The sequence below is a fragment of the Onychostoma macrolepis genome, chromosome 14, assembly GCF_012432095.1.
Source record: "Onychostoma macrolepis isolate SWU-2019 chromosome 14, ASM1243209v1, whole genome shotgun sequence".
Taxonomy (NCBI): domain Eukaryota; kingdom Metazoa; phylum Chordata; class Actinopteri; order Cypriniformes; family Cyprinidae; genus Onychostoma; species Onychostoma macrolepis.
The window spans coordinates 3,689,721-3,713,788 of NC_081168.1; the positions used below are offsets into that span (position 1 = coordinate 3,689,721).

Below are 24,068 nucleotides of genomic sequence, written 5' to 3' on the forward strand. Positions count from 1 at the left end.
AATAAAACATTTTGTCATTTCATTTGGAATCAGTATAATTTGTAAGTAATCTACCCAGCACTGTCTGGCTATTAAACATTGATATCCATAAATATGTAAATAGCCCTGGCCGCGCATGCGCAGTAAGCGCAGTTTGGGATGGGCGCTTGAGCTGGAAAAATACATCCTCCACCGTATGAGCCCATCGATTGTTATTCCAGACGAAAAATCCTTTATTTAGGTCTTAATAAAGAGCCATATATCCGATTCTAAAAATGCCGGTAAGATTATAATCTCTTATCTTTATTTATCGCAGTGTAATATGTGTGTTGTTATGCCCCACCGTCCCGTCATTCCTTTGCTTTGCAACCGGAATCTCCTGCAGATATTCACAGACTGTTATTTGACAGCGTTTTCTATCGCGCGTTTACCCTTATTGTTCAATTCTATGATGCATTTAATTATTATGCCATGCTTTTGTCCTTTCTGTGACCAGAGCTGTTTTGTGCACATCAAGCTAGCTGCCTGCTAGTTATTAGCTTCATAGCAAGCGCAGGGGGTTAACGATATTATGATCTCTCAACGAGTCAGATTCATTGAAATGAAAGAGAAACTATGTTAAAACCGCTTACTACATATAAATAACTATGTTCTGCGTGTAAAAAAATGAATCTGCATTTTTGTTGTTTGTTAATTTAGCTGTTAGCTTGACACAGGCCGAGCGGTCATATCCGCTGCTTAGCAACAGGGTTGAGTTACATCAACCCCACCTATCAAATCCATTCAACATCCAGTGACCTTTACAGTAAAGGTTGCCCATTAAGAAAACCCTGGTTCACGCATTAAAATGCCATAATTTGGTGTTTGTTTACCTATGTGTTCTGTGACTTTTGGAACATAAACTCGCTTTAAAACGTTTAATAGTTTCACGAATTTATTTAATTTGTCTGCTAACGATGTTAGCAGTGGACATACATGCACAGCAGAATATGTCTGTCATTTGTTTTTCTATTCGGTCATGAAAAAAATGTTATTTATGCTACATTTTAAGTCATCCTTCATTATGAGTTGGAAATATAATTTTAAACATTTCTGGAATGTCTCAAATAATATTTAGACATTTGTTGTTTACATAATTGAACAAAGCTTAATTGGAATGTGCAATAATCATACAGCATTAAATATTCTGCTCTTTTGCATACTCTTAACTGACATTGTGTTTGTAAACATTTAAGAACAATTTAAAGCAGTCATAATTTGTGTAAAAATGTTTATTTTACTCATAGTTTAGATTTTACAAAACCAATAATCACTACAAAATTGTGTATTTTTATGATGGATTTTCACTTTTTTTTTTTTAATGGCTGACTTCCATTGTGCTGACAAACAGATGGTCCTGCATTAACCTTATTTAAACTCCTAGTTTAGATTTTAAACAGATGGTCATGCACTAACTTTTTTTAAACCGGTTTCTGTTTGTCCAGAGTAATAAGATGGATAAACCAGAGAAGTTGGAGGTGAGTGATAACGTGAAGGTGGTGGTGAGATGTCGACCCCTTAACGAGAAGGAGAAGATGATGGGATACAAGCAGTCCGTCACTGTGGACGAGATCCGGGGAACGATTACTGTGAACAAATTTGATATGACCAGTGAGCCGCCAAAGACGTTCACCTTCGACACAGTGTTCAGTCCAGACAGTAAACAGCTGGATGTGTATAATTTAACCGCTCGACCGATTATTGACTCAGTATTAGAGGGTTACAATGGTAAGTCAAAGACAATAGAAATATTTATTGCATATATTGTTTATCTATTTATATCTACTTTTATCTATAATATATATTTGTCTGTTTTTGCAAGTTTGAAATGTTGAAGATTAATTATAATTTTTTTTCAGGAACCATATTTGCGTACGGCCAGACAGGCACGGGGAAGACGTTCACTATGGAGGGTGTCAGAGCAGTGCCTGAACTCAGAGGGATCATCCCAAATTCATTTGCTCATGTATTTGGTCACATTGCAAAAGCAGAAGGCGACACCAGGTGAGAACGGGGATTATTTTTGAGTGCTGTGCTGTGCTGTTCAAAGGTCAGTGTATTCATGCATGATTAATCATGAAGATTCTTATCAGTTGTCATGCTTTTTCATTATACGTCTTTTCAATGTTATCAGAGACGTGCAGAGTGTTAAGATAAACTCTGGCGATGTGTGTTATCTGACAGGTTTCTGGTAAGAGTTTCTTATTTAGAAATATACAATGAGGAGGTGAAAGACCTGTTGGGAAAGGACCAGATGCAGAGGCTGGAGGTGAGAAACCAACATATATCAACATATTCCCCATCACTGCTCTTATTAGGTGTGTTGTTAAGTGGGCACTCCAATATAGGTCATGAAGCGTTTGACTAATGCATACGTACATCTGCATGGTATCTGCACCCACAGAATTCTGCAGAAGACTGCACCCGTTTTCTGTAGAATTGAAACACCTCAAACAGAATTTGATCATTCAAAGAATTCTTTGTGGGATTGTTTATGAAATATTTTTCTTTATTTGATATCATTTGATAATGTTTTCAGCTTCAAATTGGAATGTCACATATCACATTTTAACATTTAGCTTATTCAATACAGTCTAGTTCGGATTTTAGTGCAAATTTTTGTTTTGATGAACACTGACTTATATTGCTAAACAACAACATACACTTCCACTCAAAAGTTTGGAGTCAGTAAGATTTTGTCTTTCTTTTCTATTGTTTTTTTTTTTTTTTTTTTAAATGATGTTTACCAAGGCTGCATTTATTGGAATAAAAATAGTAATATTGTGAAATATTATTCTTAAAAAAACAACAACAAAAAAAAAAACAGCTTTCTATTTATATGTTTTGAAGTGTAATTTATTTCTGTGATCAAAGCTGATTTTTTAGCATCATTACTCCAGTCTTCAGTGTCACATGATCTTCAGAAATCATTCTAATATGCTGGTTTGCTGCTCAAGAAACATGCTGAAAACAGTTGTGCTTCTTAATGTTTTTGTGGAAACTGTTACATTTTTTTTTTTCAAGGTTCTTTGATGAATAGAAAAAAGAACCTTTCATTTCATTGTGATTGAGGAAGTCTGACTTGACTAGAGCTTGAATCTTTGAAATAAGGCAATGCATTTTGTTGTGCCACTTGAATGATGAATTTCTGCAAATAATGAATACTAAACTCAAAATACAGGTTAAGGAGAGACCTGATGTAGGAGTTTACATCAAGGATCTTTCTGGATATGTGGTAAACAATGCTGACGATATGGACCGGATTATGACCCTTGGACACAAAAACCGTGAGTATATTTGAATTATTTTATTAAGTGAAATCTATTAGGGCATGCAAAGTTAGATCAGTAAAGTCTTTAAAATGCATCTTGGACACGGATGACTGCTTTATTTCTAATCTAATGTTTTAATTAATAATTAATTGTAATAATAATATAGAAAATGTGTTGATCAGAGCAAGAATATTACTTAAGCAGTGGGTTTGGTGCTCTCTAGAGAGGAAGCTTTAAAGATGGCCAACATTTTGTGCTTGTGTTTATTTGTCCTTGCCCAGGTTCTGTGGGTGCGACTAATATGAACGAGCACAGCTCTCGTTCTCATGCTATCTTCACCATAACTATTGAGTGCAGTGAGAAAGGTGTAGATGGAAATCAACACGTGCGCATGGGAAAGCTACACTTGGTGGATCTTGCGGTAAGCAGCCCATGTCATGTGGATGAACTTTACATCATCTTGGTTTTCTTTCCAATACTGACGGGGATGTTTTGTTGCTCAGGGCTCTGAAAGACAAGGAAAAACGGGAGCCACAGGTCAACGTCTTAAAGAGGCTACAAAAATCAACCTGTCTCTGTCCACCCTGGGAAATGTTATCTCTGCACTAGTGGATGGGAAAAGCACCCACGTGCCCTACAGGAACTCAAAACTCACCCGACTCTTACAGGACTCTCTAGGAGGAAACTCCAAAACCATGATGGTACGATCAGTGATCAAACTCGTACAGGCCCTGGCTTATATAATATCCCAATTGTTGATTAAATTGCTAGCAAAATGCTTTTTCTACTTGGTTTTTATTAAAATACTGCAGAAATCAATCAGATTTCAATGAAAGTAGTGCACACAGTATAATTCTGTTTTATCGCACTCTTATTTTGCAGTGTGCAAACATCGGCCCAGCAGATTACAACTATGATGAAACCATCAGTACACTCCGTTACGCCAACCGTGCCAAAAACATCAAGAATAAGGCCAGGATTAATGAGGACCCGAAGGATGCACTGCTGCGTCAGTTTCAGAAGGAAATTGAAGATCTCAAGAAAAAACTGGAAGAAGGTACACCGCATCAGTTTCAGCTGTATCATGTCTCCAGTGTTTCCCCTACCATTATTTTAGGGGGGCGGTCCGCCCCCCCAACGGCACCCCCGCCCCCCTTGAAGGTCAAGTTAATTTTATTTAATTTTATTTTCTCTATAGCACCAGACCACAAAAGAAGTCATTCAATGTTACCTTCCCTATAGAACAGGTCTATACCTTGTTCTTTTATTAAACAAACTAAATAGCCTTATGTTATTTATCTTATTTGCACGACGGCATGTCATTTCTGTCTCTAATTTACATGGTCGCGCTCTCAGTATCGCGCACAGCGGAGTTCCGCCCCGGTTCGCACACACACACACACACACACACACACAAACGTAAGCGCACACACAAGTGAGCACACTCCCACTCCTATTTGTAAATATTAAGCTGCAAAACGTGTATTTAAATATGACTTCTGCGTGTCTCTGTGTTAATGTATGGCGCATACGCGCGGGTTTGTTCACTACTCATACAGAAGCACGCAACGCTTGCGGTGATATTAACGTCTGTCCTCTCACTAAATGAGGACATAAATACATGAACAACATCTCCAGAACTGCTCTGAGAGTCACTTCATGAGCATTTGACCGTTTCATTTGAGAAAAACTATCCTCATATCATATACACAGAAATGTAAGGTATTCACGGCAACCCGTCAAAATAAAAGTTCGGTTTCACTTGAAGACATTGGGCAGAATGTAATAGGCTACTACTACTAAAACTATTAAAACCTTATCTTTAAGGAATAATCATACAATGTCTATTGTACGATTAAGCTTCCGCCCCCCCAAAGCCATAAAACTAGGGGAAACACTGTGTCTCTGTCAGGGTTGCTCTTCAGGATGTGACTCACAGTCTTCAGTGTCACATGATCCTTCAGAATTTCCTAATTTGCTGCTCAAGAAACTGGTTATTATATTTCTAATTATTATAATATATTAAATTCTATTCTAATTATTACTGTTTAAAAAAAAAACTGTTGTGCTGCTTTAAAAATCTTTTGTAACATTATAAATGTATTCCTTGTTTTGATCAATTTAATGCATCCTTCCTGAAGAAAGTGTTTTAATGTCTTGCAAAAAAACCCCAAAAAGTCTTACTGACCCTGAACTTTTGAACAGTAGTGAATGTTTTCTGCGCAGTTTTTAATAAATGAATATTACAAAGATTGACATTTATTAATTGTCCTTGCACATGATTTTGCTTAAGAATTTGACCAAAGACTGTATCTTGAAAAACAACATCTTTTTATACATTTTTTTTTTTGCATCTGTGGTGCATCTATGCTTGCCCTCTAGATTTTAGGTACAGAGCCAGAGTATTTCTACATGTTTAGCACCGAGACACAATCCCATACTATGCTTTATTTTACTGTTCAGGTGAGGAGATCTCCGGCTCTGACGGCAGTGGATCAGATGACATGTATGAGGGCGAAGATGAAGTCGGAGATGGAGGCGAGAGACGCAGGAAACGAAGAGGTATGAATCTCCCCTTATTGTTCCAGTTTCATGACTGGGCAACATTAGTTAGAAAACTCTTTTAGAAAGATGATGCAGATTGTGGTTTTGGCTTTTACCCACAGGAGCTGCTTCAAATAATCGTCTTCATAATCTGCAGCGTTTTGTGGTATTTTTATCTTTGAGCTCATTAATGTTGTTTTATTGCAAAACATCAAGATGTTAAATTTTCGTCCAGGATTATTTATAAAAACTTTTGGAATTAAAAGCTATATAGCATCAGGTACCCTGACATCATCTAGGTTTCAATTGCTGGATATCAGAGAATCAGTGGAGGGAGAAACAATTTGGCTTTGGTTTGCTTGTCTAGACCATCAGATCAAACGAATGTAGTTTCATTGTGCGTCATGAACACAAACCGTTAATGCCTGGCAATGACTGTCTCTGTGCCCACATATAGTCCAACAGTCTGCGACCACTAGTGAAGATGCAAGTTAATGCAATTTTTGTCATGATAAAATGATATTGTCAGCCTTTAATTTGAGCAAAGCGCTGAAGTGGAAAATGATCACCAATTTCAGGGTGATTTTCATGTCGTGAGTAATTGATTTCCCCCCTTTTGCTTTAATGACAGCAGTTTGAGTTTCATAATTTCCACAAGGGTGTGTGAATTATCAAAACTTGTAGCCTTTCACTTTTCACGATTTCTAAATCAGAAAGGGCTATATTGGCAAGTATGTTTACACACACAAGCTGATTTTGACAGGGTAAAAAAGGTGTTTTTTACACTACCATTGAGAAATTTTAACCAAAGTATTTTATAGAGTTTTCAATAAGACCCTAAAGAATCATATCAACTTGTGGAAAATGGGCATCTGATGACCCCTTTAAGTGACAAATGCAGAAAAAATACATACATTGGTATTAAGGCAATTAAATGAAAAATAACACAATAAAGACAATAAAATTGAAATATAATAAAAAAATAGAAAAACACACAATTGACAAAATTATGTACAATTCTGTGAAAAACATCTTTACATGTGAAAAAAAGCATATCCGTTTAAGATGTCTTTCTCTGTATCTCTGTCTCTGATGGTTGTGGTGCTGTTGGTTGGTGGTCAGTCTCTCAGTCTCTCTCTCTCTTGCAGACAGTGGCAGCAGTAGTTCAGACTCTGCCTGTTATTTAGCGCAGCACTTTGAGGAGAGAGCCCAGACTAGTGAGTGGGAGCAGCACATGGATAATGTGAATCATTCCTACCTCTTGTGCTCCCTTAATCACCTTCTTTCCCAAATACACAATCCCTCTTGCACCCAGACATCAGCACAGTCCAGTGATCATGTAAATGTACACTATCATTCAAAAGTTTGGGGTCGGTAACAATAAAAAAGGAAATGTTTTTGAAAGAAATCTCTTAGGTCACAAATGCAGCATCTAGTTGATCAAAACACTGTAAAAACAGTAATATTATGAATATATGTTAAAATGTTATTCATTTCTGTGATTAAGGTTGTCAAAAAGTGTCACATGATCCTTCAGAAATCATTCTAATATGCTGATGTGCTGCTCAAGAAACATTTCATCCTGTTATCAATGTTTAAAACTATTTTATGTTGAAAACAATATTTTTTTGTAGAAACTCTGATATTTTCAGGATTCTTTGATAAATAAATGGTTCAGAAGAACAGCATTTATATTATATTTAATATATAATACTGTCACTTTTGATCAATTGAAAGAGTCCTTAATGAACAGAAATATGAAATTATTAAAAAAAACAAAAAAAAAACATATGGACCTCAAACTTTTGAATAGTAGTCTCAGCCCACACTGTCAGATGCATATTAGATCAATTAAATTTGAAAAAACTCGAATTGATCTTGAATGCTCAAGCTCCAACGCAGCATCTGATGCTAATCATAAAATCTCCTCATCTTCTAATAACTTTTAATAAACGACACAAATGAAATTATTCAGCAGTCAAGCCTTTATTTTAATTGGCATAAAACAGATGTGTAATAACTTGAATCAGTGGGTAGCAGCAGACTCAGTGACACAGCAGAAGCTGAATGTAGGCCACCTTCACTTCTTCCGACAGGAACGCAATAAATGGTTCAAGCATCACGTCTTTCAGTAAAACTGGCATCTGATTACTTCATGTTTATCATCATCTTCCTTTCTGGTGCATCTCACAGTTTCTCTCTGCATCAGCCTAATGATCAGTGACTGCGGTCTTATTTCACACAGACCCAAACTGCAAACCTGAGTCCTTGTTAAAAACCATTTAGATGATGATATGATATGTGCTTCTGTTTTCTCTCTTCTTGTGCAATGTGCTGGCCATGTGACTTCTCTGCTCTAAATTCAAGACACAAGAGGTTGGTGTTACAATCTCCTCAACATCAGCCCAACCTCACGGCTATGGAAATGTGCTTGGTTTTACTGTCCCACAAATGAGATGGTCAGACAGAACAAAAATAAAGTCTTAAAATTTGGTGTGAGAAATTTAAAGGTGCTGTATGTCATTTTTTTTGTCAATGTCAGTTTATTTCTAGAGCACAGTTTAAAACGACTTGGAGTTGACCAAAGTGCTTTACATATAGAACAACATTCAAAACAAAACAGAGCAAAACAGTTTTAAAGAGATTAAATTAATGTCTATAATACATTAAAAGCCAGAGAAAACAGATGAGTTTTTAACTTAGCCTTAAGATCTGACAATGTTTTAGCAGTTCTGATATACAGTGGAAGACTTCCACAATTTAGGCCCGATCCCTCTCATTTTTAGTCTTGCCCTAGGAACAGTCAACAGCCTCTGATCAGTTGTGTAAGAGCAACGGATTTGACAGATATTTTGGTGCCAGTCTGTGTAAAGATTTAAAAACAATTTTAAAAAGTAAATTCTATAGTGGACAGGAAGCCAATGAAGAGACATTAGAATTGGGGTAATATGTGACCCTGGACCACAAAACCAGTCTTAAGTGTCAATTTTTCGAAATTGAGATTTATACATCATCTGAAAGCTGAATACACAATTGATGTATGGTTTGTTAGGATCAGACAATATTTGGCTGAGATACAACTATTTGAAAATCTGGAATCTGAGGGTGCAAAAAAATCAAAATATTGAGAAAATCTCCTTTAAAGTTGTCCAAATGAAGTTCTTAGCAATGCATATTACTAATCAAAAATTAAGTTTTGATATATTTACGGTAAGAAATTTACAAAATATCTTCATGGAACATGATCTTTACTTAATATCCTAATGATTTTTGGCATAAAAGAAAAATTTATAATTTTGACCCATACAGTGTATTTTTGGCTATTGCTGCAAATATACCCCAGCGACTTAAGACTGGTTTTGTGGTCCAGGGTCACATATGTTCACGTTTTCGTACACCCAACAGAAGTCTCGTCACAGAGTTTTGCACCATTTGAAGTCGAGAAATAGATTATTTGTTTATTCCTACATAGAGAGATTTGCAGTCAAGACAGGTATAGAGATAAAGGCATGAATTACCTTTTCAAAGTCTTTGCGAGAGAGCCAAGGCTTCGCTTTGGCCAAAAGCCTTAGATGGCTAGATTTTATAACCAAGTTTATCTGTTTATCAAACTTAACTTAAGGGAACTCTCAAATAGCACACCCAGGTTTTTGACTGTACAAGGCATAAAATTACTAATATGTTTGCAGATGTTTAGGAAACATGCTAAGTTCACATGCTTGGTTCTCTGAAGCAATGCTACAGCCAGTTATTCTACTTTGAAATGTGCATTCCTTGTCAGAATATCTGTTTAAACTGGCAGTTTAACCAATAGTATATCGACACACCAGGTTGCCAGTTGGCAGAAAACTCAGCATATTGCAAACTGAGTCAGAGATCGCAAATTCTACCGACCTAAAAAGTCTCGGCATCCATCTAAAAAGCTCTGTGACCAGAGGAATATTGAAACATCGATACATCAGAGAAATGTAAAGTTGCTTTGACACAATCTGCTTTGTAAAAAGCACTATATAAATAATGGTGACCCGATTTGACATCAGCTCATTAACTTGCAGTGTAAGGCTCGTTGCCTTCCATTGTCAGTTGCGCTATTTCCTGTTGCATGTCCTCAATCTGGCAACCCATGTGAGCATCGAGTCTGAGGAAGGGGGTACGGGAGAAATAACTCTTCCCAATATTTTGAATTTGGACTTCAGTAGCTGTTACATGCTGTACAGCACCTTTAATTCAATCACTGACAGTGGATATGATCAGATCTCTAATGTTTTATTTAATTGACATTTACATCAGATGTCTCTTTACCACTTGACCATATGCACATTATGCAATCATCTTGTGGAAAATGATCTCCAAGCTCATTAGAGCTCAGTTTGGCATCTTATTTTCCTGGTCCTCCCTCAGTCACAGATGCTCTGAGATCATGAAAGCTTCTTGCTGACCCCTCAAAAATGATTGTGTGTTTTAATTTTAAAATGGCTTTTAATTAAAAAAAATAAATCAGAAGAGTTTGTGAAAATGCAATTTTTCAGAAAATGCAGAGGGTTTGTGAGTTGATGGAAAGCTAAGAGTTAATTAAATCATTAAAATGTCAAATTTAAACACATAAATAATTGTAACATCAGAACAAATCCAAATGAAATTTTGTTTACCTGCACATCATGTCACCAGTAACCTACATCAGAGAATCGTGAACATGCAAATGTGTTGTTAAATTCTTGAAATAATAACTTCAAGTAAATAATTTAGGTTGAAGGGATTGAAAAAAAAAAGTTTGGGAGTCCCTGTATTAGTGCTTTAATGATTAAGTAACATTGAGTAAAATCTCTTGACATTTATTGTAGCCATCAGTGAATGTCACATTTGTGTTACTTATATAATCTCCATTTTCTTAATGCAAAATATCATTGATTTTTGGGTGGAAACAAGACCCAAACTAAACACTAACGATGCATAGCTGTGAAATATGTCTTTATCATATGCAGTGACCTTTACTAATTATTAATATTGGAAGTCTGGACAAAAATATTTCAAATCTGAAAAATAAAAAATAAATATTTTAAAAACCTCCCTTTTTGGCCATGTAATGTCATGTTTTAATGTTTCTTAATGTTTGTCCATGTATTGTAGGGATTCCCATGTTTTTGACTTTTTTTATGATTTCATTAATTATTAGCTTTTCATGAACACCCTACAGCTTTTTCACTAACCTGCCATTTATTCCATTTCATTTTGATAAAAAAAAATAAAAAAATAATACATATACATATATACACACACAGTATATATATATGTTTGTGTATGTATATATAATTTTTTTATTTTTAATATTAATATTTATTTTTTATTAGTTTGGTATGCAGTAATCACATTCAAGTCTATGTGATAAACGAGTTTGATCAAAAGTAATCTAAAAGTAATCAAAAAATAATCAGACTACCTTATTATGTATAATCCAGATTAATCCGTAACAGACTACAATTTGTAAATAATCTACCCAGCACTGCATATCAAATAGTGTGGAAATATTTATGGTGCCTTGTATGCCTTGTGGTGTCAGTCACCAGCTTACAGAGAAACTGGGCAGTATTTCAGTGGGGTAAGAGATCACTGCTAGCTCTGTTAGCTTGCATCTGATGGAATGTTATTTCTTCTGCTACCATGCATCTGCAGAATGCACAAGTGTTGCTATACATTTCTTCTAAGGCTTTTATCTGTTTTTATATCTGTCATGCTAAGGGAGGAAGAAGGTGTCTCCTGACAAGATGGTGGAGATGCAAGCTAAGATCGAAGAGGAGCGTAAAGCACTGGAGGCCAAACTAGACATGGAAGAGGAAGAGAGGAACAAAGCGCGTGCAGAGCTTGAGAAGAGAGAGAAGGACCTTCTCAAAGCCCAGTAAGTCACTGAATCTGTCCAACAGATCTGTTGTTTATATATTATCTATCTATATTGCCAATATAGTACATGTAGGAGTATAATAATGTCATGATTTGTGTTGTTTCCTGCATCTCAGACAGGAGCATCACTTATTACTCGAGAAGCTGTCTGCTCTGGAGAAGAGGGTTATTGTTGGAGGAGTTGATTTACTGGCTAAAGCTGAGGAGCAGGAGAAGCTTCTGGAAGAATCCAACAATGAACTGGAGGAGAGGAGGATGAGGGCCGAGCAGCTCCGGAGAGAACTGGAAGAAAAGGAGGTAGCGATGAGCAGATTCGTGCTTGACCAATATTCTTGTGTAGTTTTATCATTAAATAGTGATTCATGTTTGCAAATGTCTCTAAACAGCAAGAACGCTTGGACATCGAGGAGAAATACACCAGTTTACAGGAAGAAGCTCAAGGCAAGACCAAGAAACTGAAGAAAGTCTGGACCATGTTGATGGCAGCAAAATCTGAGGTGCAGTAAAGTTCATTTAGATTTCAAATAGCACAGTTCACAATTGTGTTGTCAAAAGTACAAGTATAATTTAAAAAAATGTAATGATACCAGCCTTTCTGCAGTACCTTGAACTAGTCAACATAAAAATGTAACTGCTACATGATTCAAGTAGCGTTTTCTTTATTAACCGTCTAGTTGAAGAAAGTGCAGCACACATGAAGTTCCACTCGGTGTAAATGTAAAACAAATCACTTGTTAAATTTCTTTGCAGAAAAGATGCATGAAATATGAAGGCACATAAACTTGCCTTAAAACATATGTTCAGAAATAATATAAGTAAAATGCTAAAAAAAAAAGTCTCAAAAGTCAAGGTAATTAAAATTCAAAATGACTAAAAGCGTAACACAAGGAGATTATTATTAACTATAAATGTTTATAAAAACAAAGAAAATGACAGTAGCCAGTCAGCATCACGCAGACATTAAATATCCGACACACAGAAGTTATTTACAGGTTTTTGTATTCCACTGCTGCTAGTGTGTGTGTATGTGTGTGTATATACATATATATATATATATATATATATATATATATATATATATATATATATATATATATATATACATATATATGCATATACATTAACATATACAGTGGGGCAAAAAGTATTTAGTCAGCTACCAATTGTGCAAGTTTTCCCACTTAAAAAGATGAGAGAGGCCTGTAATTTTCATCATAGGTATACCTCAACTATGAGAGACAAAATGAGGGGGGAAAAATCCAGAAAATCACATTGTAGGATTTTTCAAGAATTAAGAGATAATCTCCCTTGATCTGGGGCTCCATGCAAGATCTCACCCCGTGGGGTCAAAATGATCACAAGAACTGTGAGCAAAAATCCCAGAACCACACGGGGACCTAGTGAATGACCTGCAGAGAGCTGGGACCAAAGTAACAAAGGCTACCATCAGTAACACACTGCGCCGCCAGGGACTCAAATCCTGCAGTGCCAGGCGTGTCCCCTGCTTAAGCCAGTACATGTCCGGCCCGTCTGAAGTTTGCTAGAGAGCATTTGGATGATCATATGGTCAGATGAAACCAAAACAGAACTTTTGGTAAAAACTCAACTTGTCGTGTTTGGAGGAGAAAGAATGCTGAGTTGCATCCAAAGAACACCATACCTACTGTGAAGCATGGGGTGGAAACATCATGCTTTGGGGCTGTTTTTCTGCAAAGGGACCAGGACGACTGATCCGTGTAGGCGAAAGAATGAATGGGGCCATGTATCGTGAGATTTTGGTGAAAACCTCCTTCCATCAGCAAGGGCATTGAAGATGAAACGTGGCTGGGTCTTTCAGCATGACAATGATCCCAAACACACTGCCGAACAGCGAAGGAGTGGCTTCGTAAGAAGCATTTCAAGGTCCTGGAGTGGCTGAGCCAGTCTCCAGATCTCAACCCCATCGAAAATCTTTGAGTCCGTGTTGCCCAGCGACAGCCCCAAAACATTACTGCTCGAGGAGATCTGCATGGAGGAATGGGCCAAAATACCAGCAACAGTGTGTGAAGACTTACAGAAAATGTTTGACCTCTGTCATTGCCAACAAAGGGTGTATAACAAAGTACTGAGATGAAATTTTGTTATTGACCAAATACTTATTTTCCACCATAATTTGCAAATAAATTCTTTAAAAATCCTACAATGTGATTTTCTGGATTTTTTTTTCTCATTTTGTCTCTCATAGTTGAGGTATACTTATGATGAAAATTACAGGCCTCTCTCATCTTTTTAAGTGGGAGAACTTGCACAATTGGTGGCTGACTAAATACTTTTTTGCCCCACTGTATATATATGTGTGACCCTGGACCACAAAACCAGTCTTAAGTCGCTGGGGTATATTTGTAGCAATAGTCAAAATTATCAATTTTTCTTTTATGCCAAAAATCATTAGGATATTAAGTAAAGATCATGTTCCATGAAGATATTTTGTAAATTTATTACCGTAAATGTATAAAAACTTAGTAATATGCATTGCTAAGAACTTCATTTGGACAACTTTAAAGGCGATTTTCTCAATATTTTGATTTTTTTTTGCACCCTCAGATTCCAGATATTCATATAGTTGTATCTCAGCCACTAACAATCCTAACAAGCCATACATCAATGGAAAGCTTATTTATTCAGCTTTCAGATGATGTATAAATCTCATTTTCGAAAAATTGACACTTAAGACTGGTTTTGTGGGCCAGGGTCAAATATGCATAATTTGCAATGAACTTGATAGTCTGATTTTTAATTAGATTGATGGCATTCATGTGTTTATTTGTTGTTTCATTACTTTCATTTGAACTTTTAATGCAATGTTTACATAATTGAACAACATTCGAAGGCTACATGCTAATGTTTTAATGTATTATGTGTTTAGAAATATTAATAGCATATTCTTATTTTCAAGTAGTTAAATAAAAAAAAAAAACAATTAAAATAAAATGGTTACAAAAGTTTTTCCAATTGTATCAAAATAGTACAGAGAACTGTTGAGTTTAACTGGTACTGGTAACGATTACTGAACTTTTAGTATCGAGACTACTAGTTTACAATACACGATATTGGTACTCTGGTAAGAATGTCTGCTGTGTTTCAGATGGCTGATCTGCAGCAAGAGCATCACAGAGAGATCGAAGGTCTGCTGGAAAACATCCGGCAGCTGAGCAGAGAGCTGCGGCTACAGATGCTCATCATTGATAACTTCATTCCTCAAGAATATCAGGTCTGGATTTATGCTCATCAGTCAAAACTTTAGACAAACCCCCTTATTCCTTATTGATGGCATGTTTTAGAATAACAGTGAAGTGATCAAATGATAGCTACCGAAATACAGGAATTACTTAGTAATCAAAACATGTTGATAAAGATCTCGTAGATCAGCTTAATTTTAACCACCCTTTTTCACAGGAAAACCCTCCCATATTTGCATGTCAGATGTCTTTGTCTGACATTTACATATTACCTTGGATTGTGTAATGTTTAATCAAGTTAATCTAAATTTAGTTTTAGGCTTTTTAAGGAAAATGGTCCATCTTAAGTTAAGTCGTGACATATTGTCAAGTATGGTGACCCATACTCGAAATGGTACTCTACATTTAACCCATCCAAGTGCACACACACACAGCAGTGAGTAGTGAACAATGCACCCGGGGAGCAATTAGGGGTTTGGTGCCTTGCTCAAGGGCCGAAGGTGGAGAGAGTGATGTTCATTCACATTCCTGCCGGCGCGAGAATCGAACCGGCAACCTTCAGGTTACAAGCCCGACTCCCTAACCTTTAGGCCACGACTACCTATATAAATATCTTATTTAGTTGGTATTTTGCGCTTTGCAAGGTTTCTGCCAGCCTAAAACAGGTCCTAGTTCGCGCTTCTACAAAATAAGACTTAAAAATTCTTAAATCAGAGCAGAACGTCTTAAATTCATAAAGTTATGGCATGAAATGTTGTGTATTTGTGGATTTTTGTTGTCTAACACAAACATGTAAACATCCTTAAAACGAGATGCATTTACTTGAGCTGCAAATGTAAAATTAAGTCTTGAAAAAGTGAACAAAACTAACTCAGTTTATGCTTAAAACAAGAACAAACATCAGTCAGTGAGGTATGAAAACCTTTAAATTTGTTTATCCTTTAAATTAAATATATTTTTCAGAGCCAATTGGCAGATATTTGCTCTATGTTTATATATATTTTATTTATTCACTTCATTTTGATTAATTTTACAGAAAACAAGACTTCTTTCTTATGTCGTTTCGCTCCAAGTACATGTTTGGTGTATTTAATTAATTCTTTACTTGGTCTTTAAAAGGACTTTAAACAAATCTTAAATTTACGTTCGTTTAACCTGCAGTTTTAATAACTGAAGTATTGTGTTTCTCTCCGTATCTTGTTTCTCCTGCACTAACACAGCGTTTCAAAATGCAGCACTTGCATAGATAAGCATGCAAATCATTTTTTGCTTTTTCCCCCTTGTCAGGATTTGATTAATCAGATATTTTTTGCTGATAACATAAAGTGTGAAATGCTGCACTTGCACAATAAAGGAGAAAATGTCGAAACTGAGCTAGCAAATCAACTGTACAGAAAGTCTTAAAGCGATAGTTCACCCTATAAATGATCCTTTTGTCATCATTTACTCTCTTGATGTCATTCCAAACCTTTATTACTTACTTTATTTTGTGAAAAATAGAAGATATCAAGTGTTTTTATTTATTTATTTTTATTTTTTTGTCCAGTACAGTGGAAATCAGTGGTTATGAAAGCTGTTTAAAATATTAAACTCAAACTACATTTTTGGGTGAACTTTCCCTTTAAGAATCGAATATTTCAAATGCAGTTCAGTGAAATGATGAGCTGTATTAACTAGCTTTGCTTATTTTCTCTCAGAGTTTAACATGAACTTCAAAAGTCTCCAAAAGAATATTCACAATATCTGAACTTCGCTTAATATTTGTCTCAGCGTTTCAGTTGCACTACTATTAAAACATGCAAACAACATCTCTTTTTGTTGTGTCGTGTACAGGAGATGATTGAGAACTATGTGCACTGGAATGAGGACATTGGAGAATGGCAGTTGGTGAGCGTCTTTAACACATTTTATTCAGCACATCTCTCAGATCTGGGATGTTTGGGTACAATGAAAATATATAATACAGCTGATGTATTTGCTGTTTTTTTTTAGAAATGTGTGGCCTACACAGGCAACAACATGAGAAAACAGACGCCGGTGTCGGACAAGAAAGAAAAAGATGTAAGTGTCCGTTCAGATCTAATGAGGCACACGTGATGCACGCTGCTCCCTTTTCATGTTTTATTTTTGTCCTCTGTCCCTGTTTTGTGATTCAGCCATTTGAAGTGGACCTGTCCCATGTTTATCTGGCCTACACTGAGGAGAGCATGAGACAGTCCCTAATGAAACTAGAAAGGCCTCGGACATCAAAGAGTGGAAAGTCCAGGCCTAAAACTGGTCGTAGGTGAGGTGTGATGCTTGGTTTCATTTTTGGACTTTCTGGTTCACACCTTTGCACACACAAATGCATCTGACTGTTCCAACTACTTGCAGTCAAATAATCCTTCAGTTTAGTTTACTTGATGCAGTAATAAGTTGTATGATTTTATATGTATGATTTTAGATGTTGTATACAGGTATGTAATTGCTGAAATGGGCACTGTAAGCATATATTAAAATTGTCCAACATTTATTTATTTATTTATTTAAATAAATGTGTATATATATATATATATATATAATAACGTATTTAATACAAATAAGTTACTGAAATACTATTTTGTTTGAATTATTTAATGTAATAATAATAAAGCATGTCTCTTTGGAGTTAAACGTAAGTGATCCTGAGTCAAACATCACTGCATTTCTTTGCACAGTTTCACGTTTTGCACACTGCTGTTAAAACGTTTGGTGTCTATATGTTGTAAAAAAAATAAAAAACTTTTTGAAAAGTCTCTTATGCTCACAAAGGCTGCATATATTGGATCAAAAATACAAGTATCATTATTTTTTACAAATTATACAATTTAAATATAAATATTGAAATATCTGTTTTCTATTTAAATATGGTGTAAAATGTAATTTATTTCTGTGATCAAAGCTGAATTTTTAGCATCATTACTTCTTCAGTCTTCAGAGTCACATGATCCTTCAGAAATCGTTCTAATATGCTTATTATATTTGCTGCTCAATAAATATTTACTGTTATTTTCAATGTTGAAAATAGTTGTCACCTTAATATTTTTGTGGAAAACCAAGATATATTTTATTTTCTGGATCCTTTGATTAATTGAATGTTTATAAGGAAGAGCAGTATTTATTTGAAACAGAAATATTTTTTTACATTATAAATGTCTGTCACTTTTGGACAATTTCAGCGATTACCAATTGAATACAGTCATGGCCAAAAATATTGGCACCCTTGGTAAATATGATCAAAGAAGGCTTAATTAGGCAAATTAATCTGCATTGTTAATCCTTTTGATCTTTTATTAAAAATAAAAATATCATTATGAAATAAATGTTTTTCTCTAATACACATTGGCCACAATTAACGGCACCCTTTTATTCAATACTTTTTGAAACCTCCATTTGCCAGTTTAACAGCTCTAAATGTTCTCCTATAATGCCTGATGAGGTTAGAGAACACCTAACGAGATCAGAGACCATTCCTTCATCCAGAATCACTCCAGACCCTTTAGATTCACAGCTCCATGTTGGTGCTTCTTCTCTTCAGTTCACTCATTTTCTACAGGGTTCAGGTCAGAGGACTGGAATGGCCAGCAGAAGCTTGGTTTTGTGCTCAGTGACCCATTTTTGTGTTGTTTTTGAGGTTTGTGTTTGGATTATTGTACGGTTGGAAGATCCAAACATGGCCCATTATAAGATTTCTAACAGAGTCAGTCACTTATTGATTTTTTATCTGTTGGTATTTGATAGAATCAGTGATGCCATGTGTCTAAACAAGATGTCCAGGACCTCCAGCAGAAATATAGGCCTACAACATCAAAAATACAGCAGTATATTTCATTGTACACATGGGGTACTTTTTATCCCTGTGTTCACCAAACCCATCTTGAGTGTTTGCTGCTAAAAAGCTCATTTTTTAGTCTCATCTGACCATAGAAGCCAGTCCCATTTGAAGTTCCAGTCGTGTCTGATAACTGAATATGCTGGAGTTTGTTTTTGGATGAGCGAGGAGAATTTTTCTTGAAACCCTCCCAAACAACATGTGCTGATGTAGGGGCTGTTTGACCATTTTTTTTTTTTTTATTAAGGTTTTCTGTCCCCGAGACTCAACTATTTTCTGCAATTCTCCAGCTGTGGTCCTTGGAGAGTCTTTAGCCACTCAAACTCTCCTTCTCACCGATATTTTACTCATAAGAATTTCTAGGGGTGCCAATAATTGTGTCCAACGTGTATTTGAGAAAAACAGTTATTTCATAATGATGTTTTCCCCCGTTTTAAATTCTTATTATCCAATGAAAGGTTAGATTTTTGTTAATTTTTTAATATAATTAACAATGCAGATTAATTCTTTGATCATATTTACCAAGGGTGGCGATATTTTTGGCCATGACTGTATGTAAATGCAAACCTCTTTAGATAATCAAAATGAAATAATTTTTGTCATGCGCATATATTTTTGTCTACATGTCTGTCTAAATGTCTTTTTTCACCCGATCTCATTGTTTTTAGGAAACGTTCCTCCAAACCAGAGGCTGCGATTGAATCCCTGCTGCAGTGAGCCTTGTGTCTGATGGAAGACCACCATATTTTGTGCATTTTCAAGGCCAGTCCAGTATGTGTCTTAGGAAATACTGATTCTTGTGACATTAAGGCACTTTGACATAAGTGTATGTGAAAATAAATCATGTGTTAATATGCAGGAACTCCAGAGCTGCTCCAAAGCTGGGTTTTAGATTGCTGTAAAATGTCTGTAGACGATAGCTCTCCAAAAGGCACATTTCACCTTTAACATAAACACTGTTACTGTATATTCTGCTTTACACTGATGGCTGGGATGACACAAGAGATGAGCTTGCCGTCAGGGAATATGCTATTGAGAAACGAATCTAATCTTAATGTTTTATACAATTGGCAGCGTGCAATTGCTTTAGCTCGATGTACACAAGCTATGCTACTTAATTTTTTTTTTATAGTGAGAATGTGCATGCCATGTTCCCCTGGCTGGGGTGCCATTAACTCGGTTTACTCTAATTGTAATGTATTTCCATTGTGCACTGTAGTAAAACCATTAGTCTTATGTAATATGTAAAAATGTTTACATTTTCTTGTCCCCCACCGTACTCCTCTTTAAATTATTAAATTATTTTACAAAGTAAAAATAGTAGTGTTTTTTTTAAATAATAATTTCAAATTTCAAAAACAACAAACACAATTTTTTTTATCATTCTAGAATACTTTTATTCATAAATACAATAAATATATAAATATGAGCAAATACCCAAATATATTTCATACAAAATAATTGAATGTTAATGTTAAATTTAATACAAAATAATAATGTAAAAATATAGTATTGTGTTTCTAAGAAGTAAGTCTAGAGTTATTTCACATCTGTTTCATTCTTGAGTTTAGAGTGTTGTTCTTGGGAGCATTCTTTGATTTTTGTCAGAAAAACTTTCATTCTGTGTTCCTCTGTAGCTGGAATGCTGCAGGGATGGTGCTGTGGAGAAAAAAACACGCATTCAGTAATAAGATTACACCAAACCTCTTTCATTAAGCAGTCTAAAATCAGTCTAATAAATCTACAGTTGTAGGCATAGCTAATTCTCTAACGTTGTAAAACTGATGTTATTTAAACTGATTTTTAAAAACTATATTGTTATTTCCTCTGCATTTGCCACTGTTCAGTCCGGAATCCTGTGAAAGTCTTAATTGAATTAGTAGTCCGTTAAGTTAAGCTTAGTTAAGTCTGTCGTTAGTTATGTTAAGCTTGGTTAAGTCAAGCTTAGTTAAGTTGGACTTAGTTAAGTTAAGCTTAGTTAAGTCTGTCGTTAGTTACGTTAAGCTTAGTTAAGTCTGTTGTTAGTTACGTTAAGCTTGGTTAAGTCAAGCTTAGTTAAGTTGGACTTAGTTAAGTCAAGCTTAGTTTAAGTCAGTTGTTTGTTAAGTTAAGCTTAAGCCAGTTGTTCAGACAAGCATTGCTGTTCAATTTGGTGATACTAGTGGGGCAGAAATTACCGATAGTAGTGGAAAAATGGAAATAACATTTTGATAATTTCTAAAGTGTAAGAATCATGCCGATAATATCAGTACATAGCATTGTTTTTTTCCTGCACAGAATCATACACTCTTAAAAATAAAGGTGCTTCACAATGCCATAGAAGAACCTTTTTTGTCTAAATGGTTCCAAAAAGAACCTTTAACATCTGAAGAAACTTTGTTTCACAAAAGGTTCTTTGTGACGAAAGAAGGTTCTTCAGATTATAAAAAGGTAAGAAAGAGATGGTTCTTTAAAGAAAAAGACCAAATGGTTCTTTGTGGAACCAAAAACGGTTGTTCTATGTCATCGCTGTGAAGAACCTTTTGAAGCACCTTTATTTTTAACAGTGCACTCTAATAATATAGTATAGTATAGTAATCGTGTTGTTTATCATTAAATTCAACAAATGAATATTGTGAGATGACTTACCGTTGAATTATTAGCGTAGGCAGACAGTTGTCTGTGCAGCTTGGTGCGCTTTAGATTTGTGTGCATCATAACCTTTGCTGCTTGGCAAAGGTGTTTCTCCTGTGTAACCATATGTAATTAATGATAATGAAATCAAGTATGTTCTCTAATACTGTGATATAAAATTCAACTTACTGAGCAGCCCGCTTGTGGAAATATGTCTTTTACAAATTGGTTGAGAATCTGTGAATGAAAGTTTAAAGTTTGTTAGAGAAAGAAAAAAAACAAACCGATGAAATGAAATAAAATTTCAGTTCTTACCTCCTTTGAATTTTGTTTTAGTATGGTGTTCACACTCATGATGATTTCCTTTAGGAGAATTTCTTTCATTTTATCTTGCCTTGATTCGGTAACAGCTACAATTGCCAGCACCAAGAGCATTAAAGTCCTCATGTTGGTTGTATTGATTCCTACTGAGGTCTGCAGTTGTTGAGATGGTCTTCATAGCTTCAGCAATGATCAGTCTTCTTATAGCGCTGACAGAGGAAATGACATTCTCACCACCTTGATTTTGCCGATTACACGTCAAAGAAAAAAAATCCCAAAATGCTTGCACACCCCCGTAATCACTAATAGAGATTTCAGAGAATCGCAATAATGTTGAGAATCCCCTTAAGATGGAGGAGAAAGACACTGTTAGCTCACAACGCTTGAACTCAAAGACTGTTGGGACCATCAGACATAACTTATAAAAATAATAATAATGCTTAAGTGTAATGCCTAAGTGTAAAGGGAATCACCCTGACGATTTTTAGTCACTTAATAATTCTGTCCAGTGTTGTTGCAACAGATTCCATTAATGCAAAATCAAGTGCAGATCATCTCAGATCATTGTTGTCATACGGCTGCATCATGGTTTGCCACATCCCTTTGACCTTCTTTTGTTTTTTAAGAGGATGGACAGACAGACACACAGTATACACATACAGTGATGTAAATGAACCAATGAAGTTATTTTTTCTCACGTCCTCTGAAGACACCACACAACCACAACAGATGATTGCTTCATCAAGCTGTGCCACTGCATCGCATGTCAGCACCTTTATCTAGGTCACATTTAGCATTTTGGGAAAATAATGCCAGGTTACCGTTTTATTTAGATGATGTCATTGATTAATTAGGGTACTTTGACACTTTTTTGCCATTTGAGATGACTTTTCAAAAAATGTCTCAATTAGCCCTGGATAAATATGAACAAAAGAACAATATCAAGAACAGTGGGAATGTATTGTTGTTAATGTTGTTGCTGTTGTTTATTATTACTAGACTGTTACCATGCCATAAAAAAAGGAACTTTGAGAAACTCCTCCCCAATCCAAAAACAAGCCAACCAGCAACAAAATTATCAGAAATTTACATCATGTGCCATATATAGACCATAGCGGTCTGATCTTGGAAATTTTGAAATTTTGTTGAGGGCTTTTGTTCCCCTTATTTTTTAGATTTAAATGGTTTTCAGTAATTTGATACAAACTAAAAGAGAGAACTAGTTCATGGCAATATTGTTATTGTTTACTTAAAAATGTTTTTTTTTTTTTTTTAATAAAGCATAAATATTAGATAAAAAAAAAAATGACTTAAAAAAATGTAAATGACAAATGTAGCCTGGGAACTAACTGAAATAATATTTAAGTAAGTTTAAGTTTAGAGTAGTTTAGAATACTAAAATTAAAGCTGAAATATATGAGCTGCATTGCCATAAAATAGTTATCTTGTAAAGCAATACATAAAGTAATAAAAATGACAAAAGCTCATAACAAAAATGAAAATGAAGCCTGAAAATTAAAAAAATATTAAGAAAAAGTATAATAACACAATTTGACCCTGTAAGCAACTTTGCTGTGTGTGTAACTTGTGTGTGTAATGATTGATTGTGTTTGTGTGTGTGTGTGTGTGTGTGTGTGTGTGCGTGTGTGTGTGTGTGTAATGATTGTGTATGCTTTATGCATAAAAATAAAAGTCTTAGTAAAAATAAAAGTCTTTCCAAATCTTACTTTGATTTTTTTTCTTTTAAACTTTACTTTAGAGGATCTTTAAAAATGTTAATAGTTAGTACTTCAAGCTTTTCAGAATTTTTGCATTAGTTCCACTTGCTCTGGATGTCTAATGGGGTGGAGAAAGAGAATTGTGGGTAGGGTTGGATATTCTAGCTCCACCCATTAGGCACAAATTATATTCGCTCCTCCTTGCTGGATGTATAGTGAGGCGGAGCTACATGTAAGCTCCACCCATTTGCTCTGCAGTGAGCATCGGCTCCATCGGCTATTGATCAGTTATTTTCTATAACATGAAAATAATTATTAGCTTGTTAGTTTTGGCCAGAATTGTAACACGAGTGCAGACAGTGACACTGAGAAACATTCTTGAGTAATCCGCTTGTGTAAGCAAATCATTCCTTTACAAATTTTTGCAATCGCTATGACAATTTTTTCAATAATTTTTTTTTAACAATTTTCCTAAACTCTTAACACAGTTAGCACAACATCCGTCTGTGTAGGCTATACAATTAACACATTTCTTGTTGCTTTGACCCAAATTGCATACAGTTAACACAAATGCTTGAACTTCTTTTACACACAAGCTCAACCAAAACAATGTAATTTT

General features: G+C 35.3%; 2 protein-coding genes across 2 annotated transcripts; one reads left to right on the forward strand and one right to left on the reverse strand.

Annotated features, from left to right (window-relative positions):
* Positions 1–107: 107 nt before the first annotated feature.
* kif3a (kinesin family member 3A) lies at positions 108–20,066 on the forward strand. Its single transcript, XM_058797820.1, has 17 exons — positions 108–260; positions 1,464–1,746; positions 1,878–2,022; positions 2,203–2,287; positions 3,200–3,305; positions 3,572–3,711; positions 3,794–3,991; positions 4,173–4,347; positions 5,754–5,852; positions 11,571–11,727; positions 11,846–12,026; positions 12,116–12,226; positions 14,854–14,979; positions 16,781–16,834; positions 16,940–17,008; positions 17,104–17,231; positions 19,466–20,066. Exons 1-17 carry the CDS (start codon positions 255–257, stop codon positions 19,512–19,514), a joined length of 2,112 nt encoding a protein of 703 aa, XP_058653803.1. The 5' UTR covers positions 108–254; the 3' UTR covers positions 19,515–20,066.
* Positions 20,067–20,108: 42 nt separating this feature from the next.
* Positions 20,109–22,439, reverse strand: il4 (interleukin 4). The gene is made up of 4 exons (XM_058797821.1): positions 21,726–22,439; positions 21,600–21,647; positions 21,426–21,524; positions 20,109–20,456 (listed from the first exon to the last, which is right to left on the reverse strand). Exons 1-4 carry the CDS (start codon positions 21,855–21,857, stop codon positions 20,337–20,339), a joined length of 399 nt encoding a protein of 132 aa, XP_058653804.1. The 5' UTR covers positions 21,858–22,439; the 3' UTR covers positions 20,109–20,336.
* Between the last annotated feature and the right edge of the window lie 1,629 nt (positions 22,440–24,068).

Coding starts and splice junctions, on each gene's coding strand:
- il4 (XM_058797821.1), bottom strand. CDS start 21,857: ATGAGGACTTTAATGCTCTTGGTGCTGGCAATTGTAGCTGTTACCGAA. Junction 21,525..21,599: donor TTCCACAAGCGGGCTGCTCA/GTAAGTTGAATT, acceptor ATGGTTACACAG/GAGAAACACCTTTGCCAAGC. Junction 20,457..21,425: donor CCTACGCTAATAATTCAACG/GTAAGTCATCTC, acceptor TTTTCTCCACAG/CACCATCCCTGCAGCATTCC.
- kif3a (XM_058797820.1), top strand. Junction 2,288..3,199: donor ACCAGATGCAGAGGCTGGAG/GTGAGAAACCAA, acceptor CTCAAAATACAG/GTTAAGGAGAGACCTGATGT. Junction 3,712..3,793: donor TACACTTGGTGGATCTTGCG/GTAAGCAGCCCA, acceptor TTTGTTGCTCAG/GGCTCTGAAAGACAAGGAAA.